We start from the raw sequence: 24,151 nt of genomic DNA, 5'->3' as shown, positions 1-24,151 counted from the left end.
AAGTACCAATTACATTTAGATTATGACAAATGCTATGGATTGTTTTCTAATTGGTCGATACAAGATACAATAGCATTGGACATGGTCAGTTTATCTAAATGCACCAGTATTCAATTAACGCAACTTCTGAGAGATACTAATTTACAGTGTAGCATGGTGTATATTTATAGCATAAGAATCCAGGGATCCAGTTTGCTGTGGTCATTGTAGTTAAATAGTAGATGAATGAAACCACATACGTAGTCAGGCAGTTTCTCCTATACAAATTAAGGATACGGTATGGTTGAGGATAAGCATCTGTTTTGACTCCTCTTCTTTCAAAAAAACACAAATAAGTTGAATATTTACATAAGGCTTATCACACCCAAGAAACCTCTCACGGTCACTGTCCAAGAAACACATGTCCAACATTTTGACCCAGGGCATATATTGATAATTTATGTGTTTAATGAAGCAATCATGATAGTTGTTGTACACATTTTAATCAATATATATGTAGTGAGATGTAACATTTGATAATAAAGTGTGTGTGTGCATTTTATATAAAGTTATGATAGCTAATGAGAGAAAACTGCATTTGCTTGATTATGGTCTTCTGTGCAATATTTGGGTGCAAGTCATCATGCAGTATAATTGATAGATAGATAAATAGATAGATACTTTATGAATCCCCAGGAGGAAAATCATTTAATAGTAGATTAGTGAAACCACATACAAATTAGGGATAAGGTAAGGTTAAGGGTAAGCATCTGTTTTGACTCCTCTTTCAAAAAACGCAAATAAGTTGCATATTTACATAATGCCTATGACACCCAAGAAACAAATGTCAAGGTCAGTGTCCAAGAGACACATGTCCAACATTTTGACCAAGGGAAGTGTTTCTGGGAATTGTTAATATTATGTATTTATTGATAATTTATTTGTTTGTCTGAAGCAATCATGATAGTTATTGTACACATTGTAATCAATATATATGTAGTGAGATGTAAAATTTGATAATAAAGTGTGTGTGTGCATTTTGTACAAAGTTATGATTGCTAATGTGAGGTATCTGCAAATGTCTTGGTTATGCTCATCTGTGCAAAATTTGGGTGTAAGGCATCATGCAGTATAAGAGAGAGAGAGAGAGAGAGGGAGAGGGAAAGAGGGAGGGAGGGAGGGAGGGATGGATGGATGGATGGATGGATGGATGGATGGATGGATGGATGGATGGATAGATGGAGAGATGGAGAGATGGATAGATAGATAGATAGATAGATAGATAGATAGATAGATAGATAGATAGATAGATAGATAGATAGATAGATAGATAGATAGATAGATAGATAGATAGATAGATAGATAGATAGATAGATAGATAGATAGGGTTAGGGTTTTCCTGGTCCTGGTTCATAGGACATACCACTACTTAAGTAGTGGACTGGTTTGACATGTACATGTACATGCATACGGATATGTATACGGTCACTTGTGTTTTCCAAAATGCCCCAGAAGTCTTTATCGTAAGGGAGCCAATGAGGCAAATTTTATAATAACAATATATGGATTCTGTGACATTTAAAAAATATATATTCTATTTTCCCCATTATGCTACGATAGTACCATATTGTACATATTGCTACAAATGTATTTTCTTTCCCCGCGAAAGACAGTTTTTACATGTGTCTATCAAATAAATAGTATTAATTGAAATATAACCTAAATGTATTGTGATTTAATCAGCTTAATATTTTGGGGGTAATTTATTTTTCGTAGTTGGCGACTACAATTCGATCTACTTTCTAGCATAAATACAACTTATTGCATGGATATATTTTGATGTAAAATCGGAACATCAAATTGACATCATTGTTTTAGAAATCCTGTTCTGGTGGGGGACTGAAATTTGCTAGATTTGCCTCGGTACGTCTTACGACTAAAAACGACTAGGTCACAAACAATAATCACCAGGCAGTTTGTGTCAATTTGTAAAAGCAAGTCCATTATATTTTTCTTTTCACCATGTGGAATTAAAGGTACCCGTAAAGGGACATGGGGTAAAAACAAAAAATGTACCGTTTCTTGTGAGCACGAGAAAGTATCTGGTGCTCAGGAGAAAGTATCTGATGTGCACGAGAAAGTATCTTGTGGGCACGAGAAAGTATCTCGTGAGCAGGAGAAAGTAGGCCTGTATTGTACGCATATCTCTAGCAGTGTGTGTGTGCGTGTGTGTGTGTTTGTGTGTGTGTGTGTGTGTGTGTGTGTGTGTGTGTGTGTGTGTGTGTGTGTGTGTGTGTGTGTGTGTGTGTGTGTGTGTCTGTGTCTGTGTCTGTGTCTGTGTGTGTGTCTGTGTGTGTGGAGTCAACGAGCGAGGAGAGCGAGTGGTAGCGTGCGTTTCAGCTAAGTGAAGTACTGAAATTGTCTGGTTGTGTGGAAGAAGAGTAAGGGCGTTATTTTGCATAGGGAGAGGCCAAGCCGTCTCCACACTCAGTCAAGGAGAGTTATCCTAGATGGCAACATTGAACACTAGGCCATGTTTGCTATGGCAGTCAACGTGCCATCCAAGATGGCGGCGCGTGAACAACTTGCGGCTTGGCATCTCTCCAGTTTTTGCGAATGTGTTTATTGACCTGATTATCCAACTTATTTTCAATGGAAAAACTCGAGCGAACCGAAAATACAACAGAAACACACTATTGGATGTACATCAAAGCTGCAAAAACTTAGTTTTGGATTACCAGTTTAATTTCGATTAGCTCCCTCTGGAGCTGATCAGATCACCGCGACCAGATGGACAATTGTGGTAGAAATTAATGATTATATTCTATGGTAAACTATGATTATTATTAGGTCTGTATATCTAATGGTAGAAAACACACGGTGCCTGCGAGTCTGAGGTTAGAACAGATGGTGGAACCCTTAAAAGGAGCAGGAAGCTACGGGGTTAAGGCGTGATGACCTCAGCCTAGTGTCTAGGGCTATCTTTGTTGACCATTTGCTGACCATTCAGGTTAAGACGGATTTATGACTGAATGGAGGCGGACACCTCAAGGAGAAACTGCTCTGTTTGTGCGTTTGTGCAAAAAACGCTGGAGTTTGTGAACCGGCAGTGTCTTTGCAAACCCACTCGGCTGTTATCGTTGTTGTTTTTTACGATAAAGTCTATTGTCAATACTTGCTCCGACCCCTCGGTTTCTTTTACTCTCTCTTGAATTAGTCGAAGTGTTTTATATCTCGGTTAAAATCCACCACAGAATTCTTACCGACCGGAAAGACTCGTAGACGGAGATGTGACCTCAGGCAGAAACGGGCTAACGCCTCGTGCCCACTACCTCCGTCCGTTGACTGATCCCCATTGACTTTGAATGGGGACGGACGCGCAATGCATTGTGGATCCGTCCGTTCCGTTGGAGCCTTTGGTTCCGTCAAAAAGTTGAAAAATGTTCAACTTTTTCGGCAGCGACAGATCCGTCATCCAATCAGATTGCGTATGCATATTTAAGCGCTGTGACGCGACTCGGGCTCTGACAATACTGGAAAGCGGGAAAGCGGGTCATCTTGCATCGCAACAAGCAGGAAGAAGCGTGAAGAACCCGGCGAAGCGATTTGATTGGCTGACGGATGCCTCTGCAAAGACTACTCCCCCATCCGTCAGCCACGCCTTCCCATGTCCGTTGACTGACGGTGCAGTGGGCATGTAGGGTAACGCCCCGTGCCCACTACCTCCGTCCGTTGACTGATCCCCATTGACCTTGAATGGGGACGGACGCGCAATGCATTGTGGATCCATCCGTTCTGTTGGAGCCTTCGGCTCCGTCAAGAACTTGAAAAATTTTCAACTTTTTCGGCAGCGACGGATCCGTCATCCAATCAGATCACGTATGCAAATTTAAGCACTGTGACGCGACTCGGGCTCTGACGATACTGGAAAGCGGGAAATCGGGTAATCTTGCCTCGCAACAAGCAGGAAGAAGCGGGAAGAACCCGGCGAAGCGATTTGATTGGCTGACGGATGCCTCTGCAAAGACTACTCCCCCATCAGTCAGCCATACCTTCCCACGTCCGTTGACTGACGGTGCAGTGGGCATGTAGCGATAGGGAGGTGCCGTGCGTGCGAAGCCATGGCTAAACCCGCACTGAACTGCGCTGCCTAGCATTTTCCTTGCCAAGGTGCGCTCTTTGTTCAGCAGGTTGGACGAACTCAAGATATGGACCCTCACACAGAAAATCCTTATGGAATGTAACGTCATGTTCTATGTCGTATAGGCTTCGCCTTTTAAGGCTATCGCTATTGTGTTTTTCCTAGGCGCGATCCGTAGCACTGAAAATTTGTATCCCCGCCCACCAACAGCGCTGGCCTCAATCACGTCCACAGTCCGCACATATAACCCTGCGCCGGCGGACGTTCTGCTCCCACGATCCTGTAGCATACTGAAGTAAATAAATAGATATTATGGACTCAAAGACGATCCGCATCTGCAAGACATGTAACACGGGTTACATCTTGCCGTATGACAGCCATGAGGTGTGTGAGGGCTGCCTTGGGCATGAACATGCCGTCTTGGCGCTCTCGCCGCTCTGCCTGTGTCGGCATTGCGCTGCCGGTGGACGACAGACAGTGCAGAGCCGACAATGGCGCCGTCATTGCTGAATGGGCCGACGACTTTACTGTCCCGCTCGACGATGACCTCACTCTCCTTGTGAACTCGGAGTCGGACGACTCGCGACGAGGAGGGGGCGTCTCCCCCGGCTTGGCAGAGCTACCAGGCATTAATGCAAGGGCAGCCGCAAACCTTGGCCTTGCGGTGCCCATGCCTCAGGCCCCCCAACGCCCGGACCAGCTGCATGGCATCTGGGTGCTCGAGGTCGCGACACGCCCCGCCCGTCTCGACCCGATCTGGCCGTTGTTTCCCGCCATCAGACCGTACTTCAGTGGGGCTGCGGCGGTACAGGGCAGTACCGCCGCTGGATCCCGCTCTGTGTGCTGTCTTTGGAGTGAAGCCGGGGATCAGCGACCACTGCCCCACTCCCTAAGACCAGCTGACGGCCAAGCTTACAGACAGATCGCATCAGTGTATGATGCAGCAAGAGGCTGTTATGAATAACATCGCCCTGCTGGCACATAACATCTCCACCATGGTGGCTGACCCTTGTTGTCTGGCCGAACAGGCAGTTCGCCGGTGTCATCCTCTGCCTCTGCTCCACCGGCGCGGTGGCAGCGGCCCGGACGGCGGCATGGCAGCACCTCATACAGAGGAACCTGTGGCTGCAGCAGACCCCGGGCATCCTTGAGCCGATGAGGCGACAGTTACTGGAGTGCCCCATCAGCCCGGACGGGCTGTTCGGGCCCCGTCTGTCATCTCTGGTGGATGAATGCTGCTTCCGAGGAGGCAGAGAAATTCCAGGAACACGTCTCCCGCCCTCCGCCTTCACCAAGGCAGCAGCGCTCCGCTCCAGGCTCCCGTCGCCCCCATAGGCCCCCGACAGCCACTGTCACGGCACCGCCGGCAGCTCCTCCTCCTGGCCCCAAGGCTTATCAGCCCCGCCCGCCTCCATCGCAGACGGCTGTTTTCTCCCCACACCCCAGTTAAAGCCAGATCCCACATTACAAGACCAACTTCAACACTGACTGGAATTTCTTTTTTGCTGATGCCACCAAGGACTCCCATACCAACACCAACACCGTAGCCAAATCTGTCATGGATTACCTCAACGTGTGTGCAGAGGGAGTGACTACACACAAAACAGCGAAACTATTCCCTAACCAGAAACCCTGGATGAACAAGGAAGTTCGCCTTCTCTTCAAGGCCAGGGACGCAGCCCTTAGGTCGGGGACCAGGAGGCCCACAGCTCTACCAGATCCAAACTGAGGAAAGGAATAGCCAGGGCCAAACACAACTAGAAGCAAAGGATTGAAGAGCAATTCAACTCATCCGACCCCCAGCGTATGAGTGATCAGGTAAACAAGGAGGCAGCTTTCAAGTCAGCTGTTTCACCTGACGAGGACAAACCCCCCCCCCCTTAATTTGTATAGGAGAAACTGCCTGACTACGTATGTGGTTTAATTCATCTACTATTTAACTACAATGACCACAGCAAACTGGATCCCTGGATTCTTATGCTATAAATATACACCATGCTACACTGTAAATTAGTATCCCTCAGAAGTCACGTTAATTGAATACTGGTGCATTTAGATAAACTGACCATGTCCAATGCTATTGTATCTTGTATCGACCAATTAGAAAACAATCCATAGCATGGCTTTGTCATAATCTAAATGTAATTGGTACTTTCTGTAATTCAATTTTGCCGCGAAACCAAGTATGGACACCATGGTGCTTATTGGCCTCCTCTTCTCAGGTATGGACTGGAGACAAATACTTTTTTTAAGAATGCTACTAGCCCTTAATAATATAACTACATAATAATTGGAAGGTTATAGTTAAAGGTGAACCATGGCCAGTGAAAATTGTAGAGGTGAGAAGCGTTCTTTATATTCGGATATTTGGATAACAGCACTACTAGCACTACTAGCACGACTTGCATGCAACATTTCCTCAACTCACATCAGCTTCCAAGTGTTTTGTGAGGTCAAAATTTGGGGGTATGTCTAATGACCCTACGGACTTCGGTCGGTGTGTCCATCTGTGCACGGCAGCTTTTTAACAAGCTGGTGCGCCTGCAGCAGAGGGGGCGCCAATTTGCCAATTCCCCACACAATGTTACGATACTTCATAGACAAACACGCCGTAGATGATCTTTTTTTTTTAACTGCTCGTGGCACCCCTGAACAATGGTTGATTGGTGACATGTTGTGACATGTTGTGACATGTTGAATATGTCAGTGAAGACACCAGCCAACTGCTCAGTGCAGACTCGCAGCACACGTCCGGGACTTCATCAGGGCCAGCAGCTTTCCGAGCATTCACCCTGGTCAGGATGTCGCAGACCTCTGAGGTGGAGAATTGGAGTCAGGGGCGATTCAAGGTAGTGTGGGGGCCCTAGGCAGAGGATTGTTGACGGGGGGGGAAGCGATTGTTGACGGTGGGGGGGGGACGCATCTTAGTAGAGCAGCACAGACATGATGATGAAACCTTAAAGGAGCAATGCGTTTATTTAGATGTTACTGATGGACATTGTTTTGCATACTTAACCCACTTTAAGTGTGATTGAATTCATTTTGTTGACTGTAGTGCACTTGTTAAATAAGTTTAAGAGTAATTTCATTCAATTTAATGGTTAAAACATAAATATGTATACAAATAATTAGAATTACAAATATTAAGTTAGAAACATGGTTTAAAAAGATAAATAATTAATTGTTTGATTAAATACTGTGACATATTGTAATTCAAGATAAGTATTTCATTCTTTGTGGTTTAAATACTAATTGTTCTAATGGGTGACGATTCATTGCATTATATTTATAAATATAACCTTGGTTTTTGGTTATACATTGTAATATAGATTTGTCAAATCCCATATTTGATACAGAATAGTACCAGATAACTTACAATTCTGCACTAATTGTGCAGGTTGGGTTTTTTTTAGAGCTGTCAAGCGATTAAAATATTTAATCGTGATTAATCGCATTAATGTCATAGTTAACTCTAATTAATCGCGATTAATTGCAAATTCTTTTTCTATGCTAAATATCCCTTGATTTTTTTGTCCCATAATTCTTCTCATTTTAATTCTCTTATCAACATGGTGAAGTGCATCGGCTTGCCTTGTGCAAATGATTTTTTATTGATAACAACATTGGCATATACACTGATCAAAACAGGACGATACAAAAAAAGAGCCTATAGTGCAATTAAACGACTGCTTTGAACAAATGTAATTTGAACATAGCAGTCAGGCTACTGCTTCTTTGTTTTGAGCCAAAGAATTTTTTTTTTTTTTTTTTTTTTTAAATAAAATAATTGCGTTAATCGCGCGATAAAAAAATTAACGCCGTTAAATTTGGTTTGCGTTAACATCGTTAATAACGCGTTTAACTGACAGCTCTAGTTTTTTTGTTTGATCAAAGGAAGATTCGATCAAATGTTTCACGTACATAGCCAGCAAAGCTCGCCATTCGATGGCGAGATTTGCCCAATAGAACTGAGGAGGGTTTGGATACGGCGTGGCCAGCCGTGAACACCGCCATAGAAAACGATTGTGAAGATCCATTCATAACAGATAAGACAACAAATAGATACACACTAACCTACCCGGGTAGTAGTAAGAGAAACACACATATCGTTATGGATAATCCATGTTCCTCTCCTGGAACCGTCACCTTATCGTGGTGGAGAGGTTTGCGTGTCCCTGTGAACCTGAGAGCTGTGTTGTCGGGAGCCTTGTGCTCCTGGTAGGGTCTCTCATGGCAGAGTGGTCTCAGGTGAGGGGCCAGACTAAGAATGGTTCAAAAAAAAACTCCAATGAAGAACGAAAAAAGAGGAGATGTGACCCGGCCCGGAGGAAGCCCGGGGCCCCCGTCTGGAGCCAGGCCCAGACGGAGGGCTCGATGGCGAGCGCCTGGTGGCCGGGTTTGCCACGGAGCCCGGTCGGGCACAGCCCGAACAAACTACGTGGCACCCCCCCTCTCTTCATCCCATGGGCCCACCACCTGTGGGAAGACCCGTTGGGGTCGGGTGCGCAGCCACATGGGTGGCAGCGAAGGTCAGGGGTCTCGACGGACCAGACCCGGGCGGCAGAAGCTGGCTCTGGGGACGTGGAACGTCACCTCGCTGTGGGGAAAGGAACCGGAGCTTGTGAGGGAGGGGGAGCGCTATCAGTTAGATCTGGTGGGGCTTACCTCCACGCACAGTCTCAGCTCTGGTACCGTACTCCTGGATAAGGGTTGGACTCTATTCTTCTCCGGAGTTGCCGAGGGCGTGAGGCGCCGGGCGGGTGTGGGGATACTCATAAATCCCCGGCTGAGCGCCGCGGTGTTGGAGTTTACCCCGGTAGACGAGAGGGTCGCCTCCCTGCGCCTAAGGGTTGTAGGGGGGAAAACTCTGACTGTTGTTTGTGCATATGCACCAAACAGCAGCTCAGAGTACTCGGCCTTCTTGGAGACCCTGAATGGAGTCCTGTATGGGGCTCCAGTAGGGGACTCCGTAGTTCTGCTGGGAGACTTCAACGCCCACGTGGGCAACGATGGAGACACCTGGAGAGGCGTGGTGGGGAGGAACGGCCTCCCTGATCTAAACCCGAGCGGTCGTTTGTTATTGGATTTCTGTGCTAGTCATGGATTATCCATAACAAACACCATGTTCGAACATAAGGGTGCTCATAAGTGTACCTGGTACCAGAGTACCCTAGGCCGAAGATCGATGATCGATTTCGTGATCGTGTCATCTGATCTGAGGCCGCATGTTTTGGACACTCGGGTAGAGAGAGGGGCAGAACTGTCAACCGACCACCATCTGGTTGTGAGTTAGATCAGGGAATGGGGGAAATTTCCGGATAGACCTGGTAAGCCCAAACGAGTAGTGCGGGTGAACTGGGAACGTCTGGAGGAGGCCCCCGTCCTAGGTATCTTCAACTCACACCTCCGGCGGAGCTTTTCTGGCATTCCTGTGGAGGTTGGGGGCATTGAGCCGGAGTGGGCGGTGTTCAAAGCCTCCATTGCTGAAGCTGCGGTGGCTAGCTGTGGCCTCAGGGTCTTAGGCTCCTCAAGGGGCGGTAACCCTCGGACACCGTGGTGGACACCGGTGGTCAGGGAAGCCGTCCGACTGAAGAAGGAGGCCTTCCGGGATATGATATCCTGGAGGACTCCTGACTCGGTTGCAGGGTACCGACAGGCTCGAAGGGCTGCAGCGGCTGCCGTGTCGGAGGCTAAGCAGCGGGTGTGGGAGAAGTTCGGAGAGGCCATGGAGAAGGACTTTCGGTCGGCACCAAAGTGTTTCTGGAAGACTATCCGGCACCTCAGGAGGGGGAAACGGGGAACCATCCAAGCTGTGTACAGTAAGGATGGGACTCTGTTGACCTCAACTGAGGAGGTCGTCGGACGTTGGAAGGAACACTTTGAGGAACTCCTGAATCCGAATAACACGCCCTCTATGTTGGAGGCAGAGCTCGAGGTTGATGGTGTTTCGTCGTCAATTTCCCTGGTGGAGGTCACTGAGGTAGTCAAACATCTCCGCAGTGGCAAAGCCCCAGGGATTGATGAGATCCAGCCAGAAATGCTAAAGGCTCTGGGTGTTGAGGGGCTGTCATGGTTGACACGCCTATTCAACATCGCGTGGGAGTCGGGTACAGTGCCAAAGGAGTGGCAAACCGGGGTGGTGGTTCCCCTGTTCAAAAAGGGGGACCAGAGAGTGTGTGCCAATTACCGGGGTATCACACTTCTCAGCCTCCCTGGTAAAGTCTACTCCAAGGTGCTGGAAAGGAGGGTTCGGCCGATCGTCGAACCTCAGATTGAAGAGGAACAATGCGGTTTTCGCCCCGGACGTGGAACTACGGACCAGCTCTTCACTCTCGCAAGGATCCTGGAGGGGGCCTGGGAGTATGCCCATCCGGTCTACATGTGTTTTGTGGATCTGGAGAAGGCGTATGACCGGGTCCCCCGGGAGAAACTGTGGGAGGTGCTGCGGGAGTATGGGGTAAGGGGGTCTATCCTCAGGGCCATCCAATCTTTGTACTCCCAAAGCGAGAGCTGTGTTCGTGTTCTCGGCAGCCAGTCAGTTTCGTTCTCAGTGGGTGCTGGTCTCCGCCAGGGCTGCGCCTTGTCACCAATCCTGTTTGTGATATACATGGACAGGATATCGAGGCGTAGTCGTGGTGGGGAGGGGTTGCAGTTCGGTGGTCTGAGGATCTCGTCACTGCTTTTTGCAGATGATGTGGTCCTCATTGGATCATCGGCCTGTGACCTTCAGCACTCACTGGATCGGCTGGCGGCCGAGTGTGAAGCGGCTGGGATGAGGATCAGCACCGCTAAATCTGAGGCCATGACTCTTAGCAGGAAACCGGTGGATTGCTTACTCCGGGTAGGAAATGAGTCCTTAGCCCAGGTGAAGGAGTTCAAGTACCTCGGGGTCTTGTTCGCGAGTGAGGGTACTATGGAGCGTGAGATTGGCCGGAGAATCGGAGCAGCGGGGGCGGTATTGCGTTCGCTTTACCGCACCGTTGTAACGAAAAGAGAGCTGAGCCGCAAGGCAAAGCTCTCGATCTACCGGTCGATCTTCGTTCCTATCCTCACCTATGGTCATGAGGGCTGGGTGATGACCGAAAGGACGAGATCGCGGGTACAAGCGGCCGAGATGAGTTTTCTCAGAAGGGTGGCTGGCGTCTCCCTTAGGGATAGGGTGAGAAGCTCAGCCATCCGTGAGGAACTCGGATTAGAGACGCTGCTCCTTTACTTAGAAAGGAGTCAGCTGAGGTGGTTCGGGCATCTGGTAAGGATGCCCACTGGGCGCCTTCCTTGGGAGGTGTTTCAGGCACGTCCAGTGGGGAGGAGACCTCGGGGAAGACCCAGGACTAGGTGGAGAGATTATATCTCAACACTGGCCTGGGAACGCCTCGGGATCCCCCCGTCAGAGCTGGTCAATGTGGCCCGGGAAAGGGAACTCTGGGGCCCCCTGCTTGAGCTGCTCCCCCCGCGACCCGACCCCGGATAAGCGGATGACAATGAGGATGAGGATGAGGATAATCCATGACTAGCACAGAAGTCCAATAACAAACGACCGCTCGGGATTAGATCAGGGAGGCCGTTCCTCCCCACCACGCCTCTCCAGGTGTCTCCATCGTTGCCCACATGGGCGTTGAAGTCTCCCAGCAAAACTACGGAGTCCCCTACTGGAGCCCCATACAGGACTCCATTCAGGGTCTCCAAGAAGGCCGAGTACTCTGAGCTGCTGTTTGGTGCATACGCACAAACAACAGTCAGACTTTTCCCCCCTACAACCCTTAGGCGCAGGGAGGCGACCCTCTCACCTACCGGGGTAAACTCCAACACCACGGCGCTCAGCCGGGGATTTATGAGTATCCCCACACCCGCCCGGCGCCTCACGCCCTCGGCAACTCTGGAGAAGAATAGAGTCCAACCCTTATCCAGGAGTACGGTACCAGAGCTGAGACTGTGCGTGGAGGTAAGCCCCACCAGATCTGATGCGCTCCACCTCCCTCACAAGCTCCGGTTCCTTTGCCCACAACGAGGTGACGTTCCACGTCCCTAGAGCCAGCTTCTGTCGCCCGGGTCTGGTCCGTCGAGACCCCTGACCTTCGCTGCCACCCATGTGGCTGCGCACCCGACCCCAACGGGTCTTCCCACAGGTGGTGGGCCCATGGGATGAAGAGAGGGGGGGTGCCACGTAGTGTGTTCGGGCTGTGCCCGACCGGGCTCCGTGGCAAACCCGGCCACCAGGCGCTCGCCATCGAGCCCTCCGTCTGGGCCTGGCTCCAGACGGGGGGCCCCGGGCTTCCTCCGGGCCGGGTCACATCTCCTCTTCTTAAGTTATTCATTGAGGTTTTTGAACCATTCTTAGTCTGGCCCCTCACCTGAGACCACTCTGCCATGAGAGACCCTACCAGGAGCACGAGGCTCCAGACAACACAGCCCTCAGGTTCACAGGGACACTCAAACCTCTCCACCACGATAAGGGGACGGTTCCAGGAGAGGTGATAATATGTATTATATGATATAGATAGAGCTCCAGGACTGTAACGCAAGTGTTGTACACTTCCTTGTTATTTGGATAACCGTTCTGCTTTTGGTGTTATGGCGCATAACACGTCGGACTCTCGTCTCTGGTATTTCTACAACGAGACTCGTAGTGGGGGTTATCTCAGCCAAGGTTGAGAATGAATTGGGGGGAAGGAACTTTGGCTTTGACTCCCTCAAGAACATGAACCACGACATGGAGGATAAAGGGATTGTTGGCGGCGAATGTCTCCCGCTTGAGCCCCGCTGCGCTGCCCGGCAACAATCCCTTTCTCCTTCTTGTCGCGGTTCAGTCAACTTCACATTGATGTGGACGTTGAAGAACCAGGAACGTCAGAGAATATATGATAATATATGTTATATGATATAGATATCTATGTAGGCTACATGATAATATTTAGATACAGAGCTCAAGGACTCCCGTGTGTTCTAGAATATTTACAGAACACGGCTAATGGCTGTGTGCGCCTCGCCATTGCGATACATCCACTGTAAACAGAGCGCATGGTACCGTGGCTGCAAGCTGCTCAGGGCCACACCCCCACCCTCCTCCTTGACCCGCCTCGCTCCTCCTCATTTGCATTATAGCTACAGACACCAAAACAGCGCATTTGGGGGAAGCTCAATGTGCGACTGGCTTGGAGTGGCTGTAACTCTGCACCACGGCTGAATTTCAGGAACGTCTTTGAATACTGTGTTAGTTGCCCACTAATACCTATATTAAAGAATACATAAAATAGCATGTCATGGGACCTTCAAACAATCTTTGGGAAAAAAGATTCCACCATTTACGAACTTCTGCATTAATGTTATGATAAACTTGGAATTATTTGTTGATGTTTGTTTAGTTCAGTTTATGGGAAATTATGATAATTAAGTGGCACTTATGTTTTTCAAGAAAAGGACTGGTTCTTCCAGTCTGATTGAAACAAACACATACAAAATGATCACATGACTTCATTTGTATTTTATTTCATAGTATTGTATTCATATATTTATGTTCATGAATGGCACAACTATAAACATATTGCAGTGTTGCCTGTGGGAGAAACATACTTGGATACACATTTCTGTGTATACATTTCACACACACACATATACCTATTTATTTCAAATAATGTGAAATGTTCAAGAATCGTTCCTACCAGTCCTAAATTCTTAAAATAATTGTCAGCAAATGTGACTCGTGATAAAGAAACCTAGACACGTTAACAAAGTCAATGTTTTTTCACTTATAGCAGCATGGTAGGGCTTTTGAGTTAGCCTAGCAGTCAGCAGTTCAGCATATAAGACCTTTAGCATCCTATCCTACCCAGCGATGGACTTGCACCAGAATTGATTCATGTATGCAATATGGGATAGAACATTTGAACAAATGGAAAGCTAAAACCTAGAAGCTGGAATATTGAATGTTGTTTGTTTTTGCCGTGGTAACATTACTTTACCCTGATGAGGGTATGGCGGTTAGCAAGCAATGAGTTAGCAGCAATCATTACACATCCTTTGAAACGTTTTCTGATAGCTTGCTTTCCATGGTGAATGTGAATCACAATTAAAGTAAAAATGAATGACTATAAACAAAACATTCTCTACATAAAAAGGTATGCAAAAGTCTCACTGACACATTTGTTTTGAGCCGATACACTTGTAAAGGCTTTCGCATAAATCTCATTTCATTAAGCCACCTAAAGTCCACCCTCCGCCCGACTAAAACTAGCATAGCACCCCTTTATCCTTAGCCTGGCTCTGATATTGAAATTAGGTTACTTGTGTTTGCAACAAGTCACCGGCAAATTAAACATTTCAATGCATAAATACAGTACATCTGATATTCTCTCCTAACGTAGTCCTCTTGTCTAGTCCTCAAAATAAACAAAGCAATCAAATCGTTCAAATAGAAAGGGAGAATGGGAAGGAGTTAGTATCTGTGGGGGGGGGGAGGGGGGTGGTCGGGTCATCTGTATATAGTCATGGTCGTTGTGGCTTTGTTAATCATAATTTAAAAGTGCACAGGGAACAGAGCATCCATGCCCTATACTGGTCCTTCTCAAAATCTCTCCTTTAGGGTAAGACAGGGCAAGGACCCCAGTCCTTAGGGTAAGATAAGGTAAGAGATGAAACTGGCGCCCGTATCTTGAAAGGGCCTGGGGACCGTCCCAGGTAAGGGACGATACCAGGCCTTGAGGGTAAGCTAAGGCGAAGCCCGACCCGGGTGGCATCAAGGGTGCACTTTGAAAGAGAGCAGCTCCTCCGAGTGCACATTGTTGAGCGAGCGCAGCTCTGGAAGCTTGAGCAGCAGCTTGGTGAAGGTGGTGGCGCCGTTGTGCCCGTGGTTCCTCGTCACCAGGTCCCGCAAGGCCTGGATCAGGTGTTCCTGCAGGGCCTCCACAGAGTCCAGGTCCTGGATCCCAGAGCGGTCTGGTACCGGGAAGAGAGGGGGGAAGAGACGAAAGGATAAGCCATGATGCTCTATGAAAGATACCCCTATGTGCATGTCCTTGTTGACGTTCCTAGGTTGATTGTTTTAGGTCTTGTAATTGTCTCTGAACTTCTATGTTTTGTACCTGTGGACCCCCTTAAAAAATAGATGCTGCATCTCTTTTGAAATAAATAACTAAATCAAGGAATCAGCATGAAACAATAAACTCTTCCTCAGGTAGGTAGTTAGGTAGGTAGGTATTGTAGGGGGTTCATACCGGCGGAGACGAGCACGACGGCAGTGAACAGGCTCATCTCATCGCGGTCCAGACGGAGAGCCGCCAGCTTCTCGCTGAACTCACACATGGCGTTGAGGAGCTCACCGGCGCCCAGCGCTCCCAGGGCCCCCAGGCTGTAGCGCCTCCCGCTCAGGAAGGTGACCGTGTGCTCGGCCACGTCGAACAGAGAGGCGAAGCGAACCATTAGCACCTGGAGACACGGAGAGAGAGCACATTCAGGGATCGTTGCAAAGGGGGGGGGCGACGGTGGCCATCAGGGATGACGTCGGCTCTGACTGTTGAGCCGGGGCGGGCTTCAGCAGCACACACTACATGAAATATATGTTCATCTTAATTCAACAGAGGAGCTCTGGAAGGTGTGGCTCACCTCGAAGGTGCCGGCCTTCAGCAGGCCGACCTGGTCCTGTTCAGAGAGCTGGCGGAAGCCCAGGATCCTCTTGGCGAAGTCCACCACCTCGCGCACAGCCGGAGTAAAGCTCATGGAGAAGTCCTCCCAGATTTCCTGGCTGGGCCCCCTGGGCTCCACGTTTGGCGAGTCGTTCGTTGGCGACACCTGAACCATCAGACCATTTTTAGCTCCAAGTCAGAGCTGCACGAGCAGGTTTGGGTTAGGGCAACTTGCTCAAGGATACCTACAGGTGGAATGTGGACATTTGGGTTGCACCTAGTGGCTGAGAGCTAAAGCCTCTAATCCAGCCTAAACTATCCTGCCTCCACTTGTGAGGATTTAACTTTGGAGTTGAAAAAGCTTTAGCTTGTTTACCAAACACTCACCAAGTGAGCTCTGTTGTGCAGGCTGTTGATTGGTCCACTGTTGCCATTGGATACGCTTGGGGCGCAAAAGGTGTGCTGGTCTTGCGGAAGGCTGTGGACGTCATCTGACCTTTCACCACCAGGGGCGCTGCTGAGCTGCTGCTGCTGGTGGTCAACTCCCTCTTCCCTGTAAGCTGTGTTGGTGACACGCTGGCTGTTGCCTTGGTTACGTTGCTGGTATTCCTCTGATGCGACATTGATGTTGTTGTTGTTCCAACAGTTCCATCTGGTCTGCTCGACTTCGAAATGGTTGTCACTCACCGGGGTCTCCACAGCGACCAGGCCGGGCAACCCAAGCCCCGGTGACCCTTGCCTGCTGTTGGTGAAACTTTCCTGTGGCCACGCCGTTACCATGTTGACAGTCTCGTCCTCGCCGCTGTCTGAGCCACAAGAGGAAGCGGAGCTGGAGTTGGTCTCCATGGCAACCACCGACTCAGTGCCCTGGGGGCAGCGGGCTGAGAAGCGACTTGAGCAGGATGAGGAGGACGAGGAGCAGGATGAAGAGGATGACGATGAGGAAGGCAAGCTGCTGGTGTGGAGGGCCATGGCCTTAAAAGGAGGTGTTGTGCTCTGGTGGCCAGGCAGTACGCCACCGCTGCCGCCGCACATCATGTTGTTCATGGCATTCTGCATCTCCAGCAGCATCCTCTGCTTCTCGCGCTTCGGGATCCGACCAAAGCGCACAGCTGCAGGGAAGGAGTTAGCAGAAAGGTTCTTTAGATGCACAACAGTGGTATTCCTATCAACTTGTCCTATGTTCACTTTAACTCTATTAACTCAACAAACGGTCATCTGTCTTAACTTGGGTCAATCAAGGCAAAGCTCTAAAACTTCTGCCAGATCTAAAAGGACTTCTCTTTAAACGACCATGACCGATAGATAACTAAATAAGTAACTCATGGTGTATATAATCTGTTAAAGATCAAAGATGTTTGGTTTATCAACTGGAAAATAACAACCAGCTAACCCAACCAGGTAACCCAAAAATACTATTATTTGAAGAAAAGAGACCAAAACACAAATAAAAACGATTCAAGACGGGTGAATCCCTACATTCAGCTGTTCCCGAAGGCATTTTCCCGGTCTTCATAAAACCCGACACTTCTTCACAGACAATGTGTGAAGCTGAGATGGTAATAATAGAGCCTGAAAGGGCCCTTACCATCTCTTGACATGCCTACGGACAGACACTTCTTGAATCTGCACTGTTGGCAGCGATTGCGGTTGCTCCTCATGATGGTGCAGTTCTCCAACTTCAGACACTTCTTGTACTGGATGTTGTGCTGGATGCTCCTGCGGAAGAATCCCTGAGGAGCCGGGAGAGAACCGTAAGAACATGTTTCGGTCACTGAGGGGCCTGTATAGCTTAAGGAGTAATAGAGGATACATATTATTTTCAATCATTCAGGAAAAACCCTGAATCAGGTGTGTGATGATGTGTTTGTGTGTCCGCACCTTGCAGCCCTCGCAGGCATGCACGCCGTAATGGAAGCCAGACGCCACATCGCCACACACCTTGCAGAGCAGCACCAAGCCGTTGATCTCTGCCATACACAACCGAGGGGCAGGAGAGACACTCAGTTAGCCCGGTTGAAGCACAGTGCCATGGTTCACGCCAACTAGCTTTCACACTTTATGTTCTTTGTTCATAACGGCATTATATATATTATTATTATTTATTTATTTTAAATTGTTCTTACATGTTAGAAATAATATTTTTCCATTTTTTTTATCTATCTTTTGCATTTAGAATGCATTGTCAACCCCTTTTTAGTTACTCCAGCATTTGTCCGTTGCCTAGGATTGTAGTAGAGCTACGATTAGCAGGGGGCGTGGGCTTACTGGTGATGCTCCTCTTGGAGGAGGAAGAGGACGATGACGAGCGTCTGGACCTCTCACCCACAGGGCCGCGGTGCTGGCCTGCTTTGGTCATTGGCCCAATGTCCACCAGCATGCCCACGGCACGGCTGGGCAGTGAGGGGCGGGACATCGTCAGAGAGCAGGACAGGTAGCTGCTGCTGGAGCTGTCGCTCATGCAAGACTCAGGACTGGAGGCGGAGCCCGAGGAGATGTACGCTATGACACCCCCTGTGGAGAGGGGGGGGTAACAGGGCGATTGAGAATTTAATAATTTTGATAATAGGAAAATAAATGTATTCTCGGTCAAATGCAAAGCAGGGATGAAGGGTGGCAATTCTGGCACCACATTTTCCACATCATTTATATGATTCACACAGTTACCCCAGTGAAACAAAAAGAATCCAAGAATAAAAAAAATGACCGGATCAGATGTCAAACAAGGGCTTGCTCTCCTTGACCCTTGTCAATTCAATTATGCATTTAATCGAAGTTAAATTAAAAAAAATAAGCGATGAGGTGTTAATATAGTCAGCGTATATATTAAGGGATATACCGACAGGTAGACCTAATAATTCCTAGGCCTACTGCCATTAAAATATAAATAGACGTTTTTTGTTAGAAAAAACACAACTTGAATAATAATAATAATAAGCTAATAATAATAGATTGAACCTATATAGCGCTTTTCTAGACACTCAAAAACGCTTTACTGTGAAGGAGGGACCTCAGCCACCAACAGAACACCAGAACAGACAAATACTGTACACTAACAAAATCAAACTGAATATTTAACGAGATGTAAAGTAAGATTGATTATGACCTGTCGACCAAACAATCCAATATTTGAGTTTGCTTTTATTTTCGATGGTCTCTTAAATTAGTAGGCCTTATTCTACTTATTGCCAATCAATATAACATTACCAAGCCATGACTATACGCTTTCACTGTACACCAACATGTGGATTTGTTGCGTTTTAGTGGAAGGGGGAAATCTAGGTCACAGCTTCTGTCTCTCGCCGTCTCACGTGGACCTGCAGTCTGCGTCTGCACCGGGACATGGAGCGCCGATTATACAACAGGCGCGTCACTGATTAATCTCGACCAATTGGGAGAGAGAGCTGCGGAACATGTACTATGCCGCGATACACAGTGGCACATGGCTAGGCTGCTCTGTCCATGTGAGATCTAGAAAGCGGAACATTGTTGTTGTTTTTTTTACGGATGACATGCGGGATAGGCCTATTACCCATCGATCTCACTGGAAAACTGCACCAAATACAGAATTTTAGTTGAATAGATCATTTCATAAAAAAATTGATTCAGAAAATAAATATATAAAAAACACAACTTATGAATGATGCACGGGTCATACCTGATTGAATAACAATAACAACCATTTAAACAGTATTTCGAAAAAAAAAAATCAATCACTACCATGTATTCCAGGAACATTAAACCTACGTTTAAGGCTATTTTAACAACACTTGATAACACATAGACTACGTTGTAGCCTACTCGATGGTGCAAATGACACACATCTTGTAATTGGACACTTTATAGGCATCAACGTCATTCAATGAGGTTTGATGTCTTACCTGGCTTGGTTGCTCCATTATCTTCAGGCACCTTGGATTGCTGCATTGTCAACAGGAAGCAATACGCTCGCTGAACACTGCTGTCAAGATTAACGTCTTCGCCAGTGTTTGTCAAGTTGACAGTCTGGTGCAGACTTGCGTTGTTTCAAAGATCGACCCGCTTATCGTCGTGCCGTAGTTGTATTTTGAAATAGCAAGTCTGTAGCAGATTCTCGAGTTGTATTTAGGGAACTATAGGTGTGGATGCGTAGTAGAAACTCCCTTATTGTTTGACTTTCCAGTAGTGACTGATAACAAGAGAACTGAATGTTCTCAATGGTGTACTTCATGTGATCCATTTATCGGCCACTCCCCTTGGCAGGGTCGCAGCACTCACTTTAACCCAGTGACACACTTTTAGGATGTCGGGGGCGGAGCCAAATCAATGTAGACGTAACCTTCCACTGTACTCACGTTGCAGCCCCTTTCTATGGCAGGCAGTATTGGTGCAATGCAACTGATTCTAATGAAGAAAAATTAATCACTATGTCTTTCCAAATATTGACATTTATGATAATAATAATCTTTAATAATCTTTGAATTAAATTGTATTTATATTAATCCATAACTTTCAGTGGAAAGGCATACCCTAAAATAAATCTAAACATACATGCATTTAATGACACATAAGAATCAAATTGAAGGTCTATTAAAAAATATAACAAAGAGCTCGCTGCTGAATTGTGTCGGTCATTCTCTCTACCAAGCCATTTGTTTGTTGTGGTAGCAGGCAGAAGAGAGACGCCGAGATCGTTGATTGGCCTGTGGCATGTGCCACCGCGACCACTGACATACCATGGCATATGCCGTTCAGGAACGGTAACTGCCGTTCAGGAACGGTAACTGCCGTTCAGGCGGAACGGCATATGCCGTTCTGGAACGGTATTCTGCCGTTCCCAACAGCTTCTTTGGATTTTCTGAATCCCGCAAACTCTTGTTGATCTGCAATCATAAGGGAAACATTTTGAAGAAATACATTAGTTGCATGTACAATAAGACTAAGACAATGATCTGTACAAATACAAATAATATAAAAAGTCGGATCAAAAGGTGCTATCTAAATGAAAAGTGCTATCTAAATGGAAAGTGCTATCTAAATGGAAACCTAATAATAATAAAAAATATATATTGGGGAAAGAAATATTTACTTTATCAACAACATGAAGACTACATTTCAAATTGTATAATGCATTGGGTTACTCCCTTGGCCACCTTTGACCAATGGCAAAGCCATTCGGTATAGTCAACAAGCACACTGTACACAAGTACTGATGTTCACTCATGGTTTCCTTCCGTTTCCAAATAATGTCCATCCCCACCAATAACAATAGCTGAGAAACCATTTAAAAGTATTCTATGATGTAAAATTCACTCACATCACAGCATCTTTTCCACAGTGTTGTTTTGTTTATCTGTTTAGTTGGCTTACTTAAACTCTGATAATCCTTTATCATCATGATAATACATCTTTCTGACCTGCTGCGATATCTGTGCATGACAATTTTGGACAGGGTCAATGAGAAGGACTTCTTTGACGTGTATATAAAGGTCGTAAAAACATGCTTGAGGGGGGGGGAGGGGAAACCTTTTTTAGCGGGTAGAAAATGCAGTCTAATAGAATATGTGTCACCTGTAACACGTGCTAGGAAATAGGAAACATTTCCATATTCACCATGGACATGATATTCACCAAGGCTATAAGGTATGATAAAATAATCCTTCATTAAGCAGTAGGCATTGTCAATGTGCTGCAATGAATTGAATTGTCAGCCTGAACGATGATGTGTTCAGGAATGAATTGTACGTGGACCAAAGTTAACGTACAATGGAATGAAAGCTTTTTATAGTTAGCCATGTGTTACCTTGCAACACCTCGTTGTTAAAACTCCACGATTAAATAAACAATCCACATGCGTGAAAGTGAAGCGTACCTCCAACTGCATGCGCGCTCTCGCAGCAAGGGACCCTCCTCCTATCGGGGAAAGTGCACGAGACACTCTCTCCAAAGCCCCTCCCTGATAAAGTACCTCTGTTGTTGTGAAGCAAACCTAACAACTTCATGTAGAATACCCGAACGTCATATTGAAAATAAACATTGAACATGGCTGTCAAGCAAGCATGGTATCTTTGTCCAAATTAATTTATATTTTTTAATTAAATAAATCTTGAAAATTGCAAGCCCCACTTCCTGGACCTCTTTGTACACCTTGCCACACCTACATACTTGCGTGGGAGAAAGGAGTTTTAACTTTCAGGAACATGCATATTACCTTACATTACCCATTATTTTGCATTTCCAGAAAAAGTGCACACTAATTCAGTGCATGCACATCATTCCTCCCTGGCTCCCCTCTCTCTTTTCTCTTGCATAAAATTGGTTGGTCAATTTGGAGACCACAACCCATTGTACACTATGTTAAAAGTTAGCATTTTATGTTATAGAAAATAATAATGCCTTTATTTTCTAGTATTTAACTCATTACCCATGGCTAAGTTAGTTAACAACTTCTACAACGTCACGTTCACAGTGTTTTTTTTTACCGTTGAGAAAACATCATACAATGGGGATTTTACTGCCATATCTAATATACCATCAGGTCAGAGTTATACTTAACCCTGTTAGAGGATTTACCTAACAAATTATCTTAATGTATATGGTAAACCATAATCATAACAAGAACATTGTTGACATCTGTCACAAGCTGACATACATGAATTGAACCATAACACACTCAAGAATATAGTATAAACAGAAGGATGATCTATAATGGCAAAATTATACGAATATATTTTGTTACCCTAAGTAGGTCAGATAAAACCAACTATCCATGTGTGTCTTTCCCTCAAAGGACGGTGCACCAGATGGGTAGTTTCTCTGTGTGGTGATGAGTCATACGGAAGAAGGGCTCTCTGAGGAGCCTAACATGAGGCGTCCTAGCCTCATTAAAATTAGTTGTCAACCTACTAATGCGAAGGTATCGATCAAACACATTATTTCACACAATGCCTTGCAGCCGTATAGTGTTGTTTTTTTTTCACACCATCGTTCAGGCTGAAATACACGTTGAGTGTGTTTTGATGAATACCAATGCAACGGTTCACCTGGGCGGGACGTGATTTATATTCTCTTTCTTTGATTTCATGATTCTTGATACCACTTCAGTCTTAAACTTATGTAATTGCAGTAATGATTTTTGTTGGGGTTCTGCCAGTCCCACATCTAGATTTTGACTTAACAAGTTAAATCCACTTCCAGGGGACAACCTATAGATGGGCTAGGCCTACTCTTTGATTAGCCTTAGTGTATTTTGAGCTATTCATTGCTTTTATAAATAACAATGTTCATAATTTGTCAAATGGCCATGGAGCGACCAGCTTCTAACAGTCTCTGCTCCTGTCATTGTGTCAGCTCACAAAAGTCCACAACAGAAGCAACGGCACCAATAAAACCCAAACTCGACCCTTTACTTTGAGTCAAGGTTTACAACCTGTTGTAAAATTCACACATAAAACATTGGATTGCTTTTAAGTTTCATCTTGTAAAGCCATTGATGTTCCCATTTGGAATGTTAATCAACTGAGACTAAAATCAAAATAGATACTGCCTATGGTCAATTGCATATGTTTTTTCACGCAGGCAAAAAAATATTTTTTGTTGAGCATACTCTTCTATCAAAGTTATGCAAATAAGTTAAAACTGCACTTCACTTGCTCTTAGAACACAGGATCATTTCAATAGATATTGTCAGAAATGGGAACTATAGTCCCAGATTTTTCAGATTATTTTCGGATTGGAATAAAGATATTCTATAGAAAGCAAATTAGGCTGAGATGTTCAGGCATTTTTTGTTAAACACCTATCCTTCTACTAACTTCTGCTGATCAATAAACAAGGAAATGTTGTTACAGGGCAGAAAATGATAGACTTTGCTGCAACTTTTCAAATGAACACTTGCACTATGCACATTAACATGTTTGACAGGTCGGTTTTTGTTTTATACTAGTGGTTGTTGTAGTTGTCAATGATGATGATGATATCCAGAATGTTTATGGTATTTGGAGGGTGTGTGTGTGTGTGTGTGTGTGTGTGTGTGTGTGTGTGTGTGTGTGTGTGTGTGTGTGTGTGTGTGTGTGTGTGTGTGTGTGTGTGTGTGTGTGTGTGTGTGTGTGTGTGTGTGTGTTGTATGTGCGCAGTGCATAGGACTTGAATTCAATTCTGGCAGAAGCAGCGGGCCCAAGGAATGTCTGACACGCTTGTCCTCTGGCTGACCCCCCTCCCTACTGTGGTGTGTGGGAGATACTGCAGGTAATCAGCCTGTTTCCACACTGGAACAGCTCCAGCCCCGCTTGCTCAAGCCGCTAGACACTGGTCTTGTGTGTGTGTTGCACATACACTGTAATGCAAAGTACATTTGATGTTAATGAGAATGTAATGCGTAGGCTTGTTTCATTTTCCCATTTCATATTCCTCCTATAGCTACGTTGTTGGTGTT

General features: G+C 46.2%; 1 protein-coding gene across 1 annotated transcript; it reads right to left on the bottom strand.

Annotated features, from left to right (window-relative positions):
• Positions 1–13,581: 13,581 nt before the first annotated feature.
• LOC115554254 (nuclear receptor subfamily 1 group D member 2) lies at positions 13,582–19,983 on the bottom strand. The gene is made up of 8 exons (XM_030370912.1): positions 19,620–19,983; positions 18,007–18,252; positions 17,620–17,708; positions 17,327–17,471; positions 16,126–16,850; positions 15,719–15,904; positions 15,331–15,541; positions 13,582–15,052 (listed from the first exon to the last, which is right to left on the bottom strand). Exons 1-8 carry the CDS (start codon positions 19,663–19,665, stop codon positions 14,853–14,855), a joined length of 1,848 nt encoding a protein of 615 aa, XP_030226772.1. The 5' UTR covers positions 19,666–19,983; the 3' UTR covers positions 13,582–14,852.
• Between the last annotated feature and the right edge of the window lie 4,168 nt (positions 19,984–24,151).

This window comes from Gadus morhua, chromosome 11 (genome assembly GCF_902167405.1).
Source record: "Gadus morhua chromosome 11, gadMor3.0, whole genome shotgun sequence".
Taxonomy (NCBI): domain Eukaryota; kingdom Metazoa; phylum Chordata; class Actinopteri; order Gadiformes; family Gadidae; genus Gadus; species Gadus morhua.
Note: the sequence above shows the minus strand (reverse complement) of the source record. Positions and strands in the feature narration are given on the sequence as shown.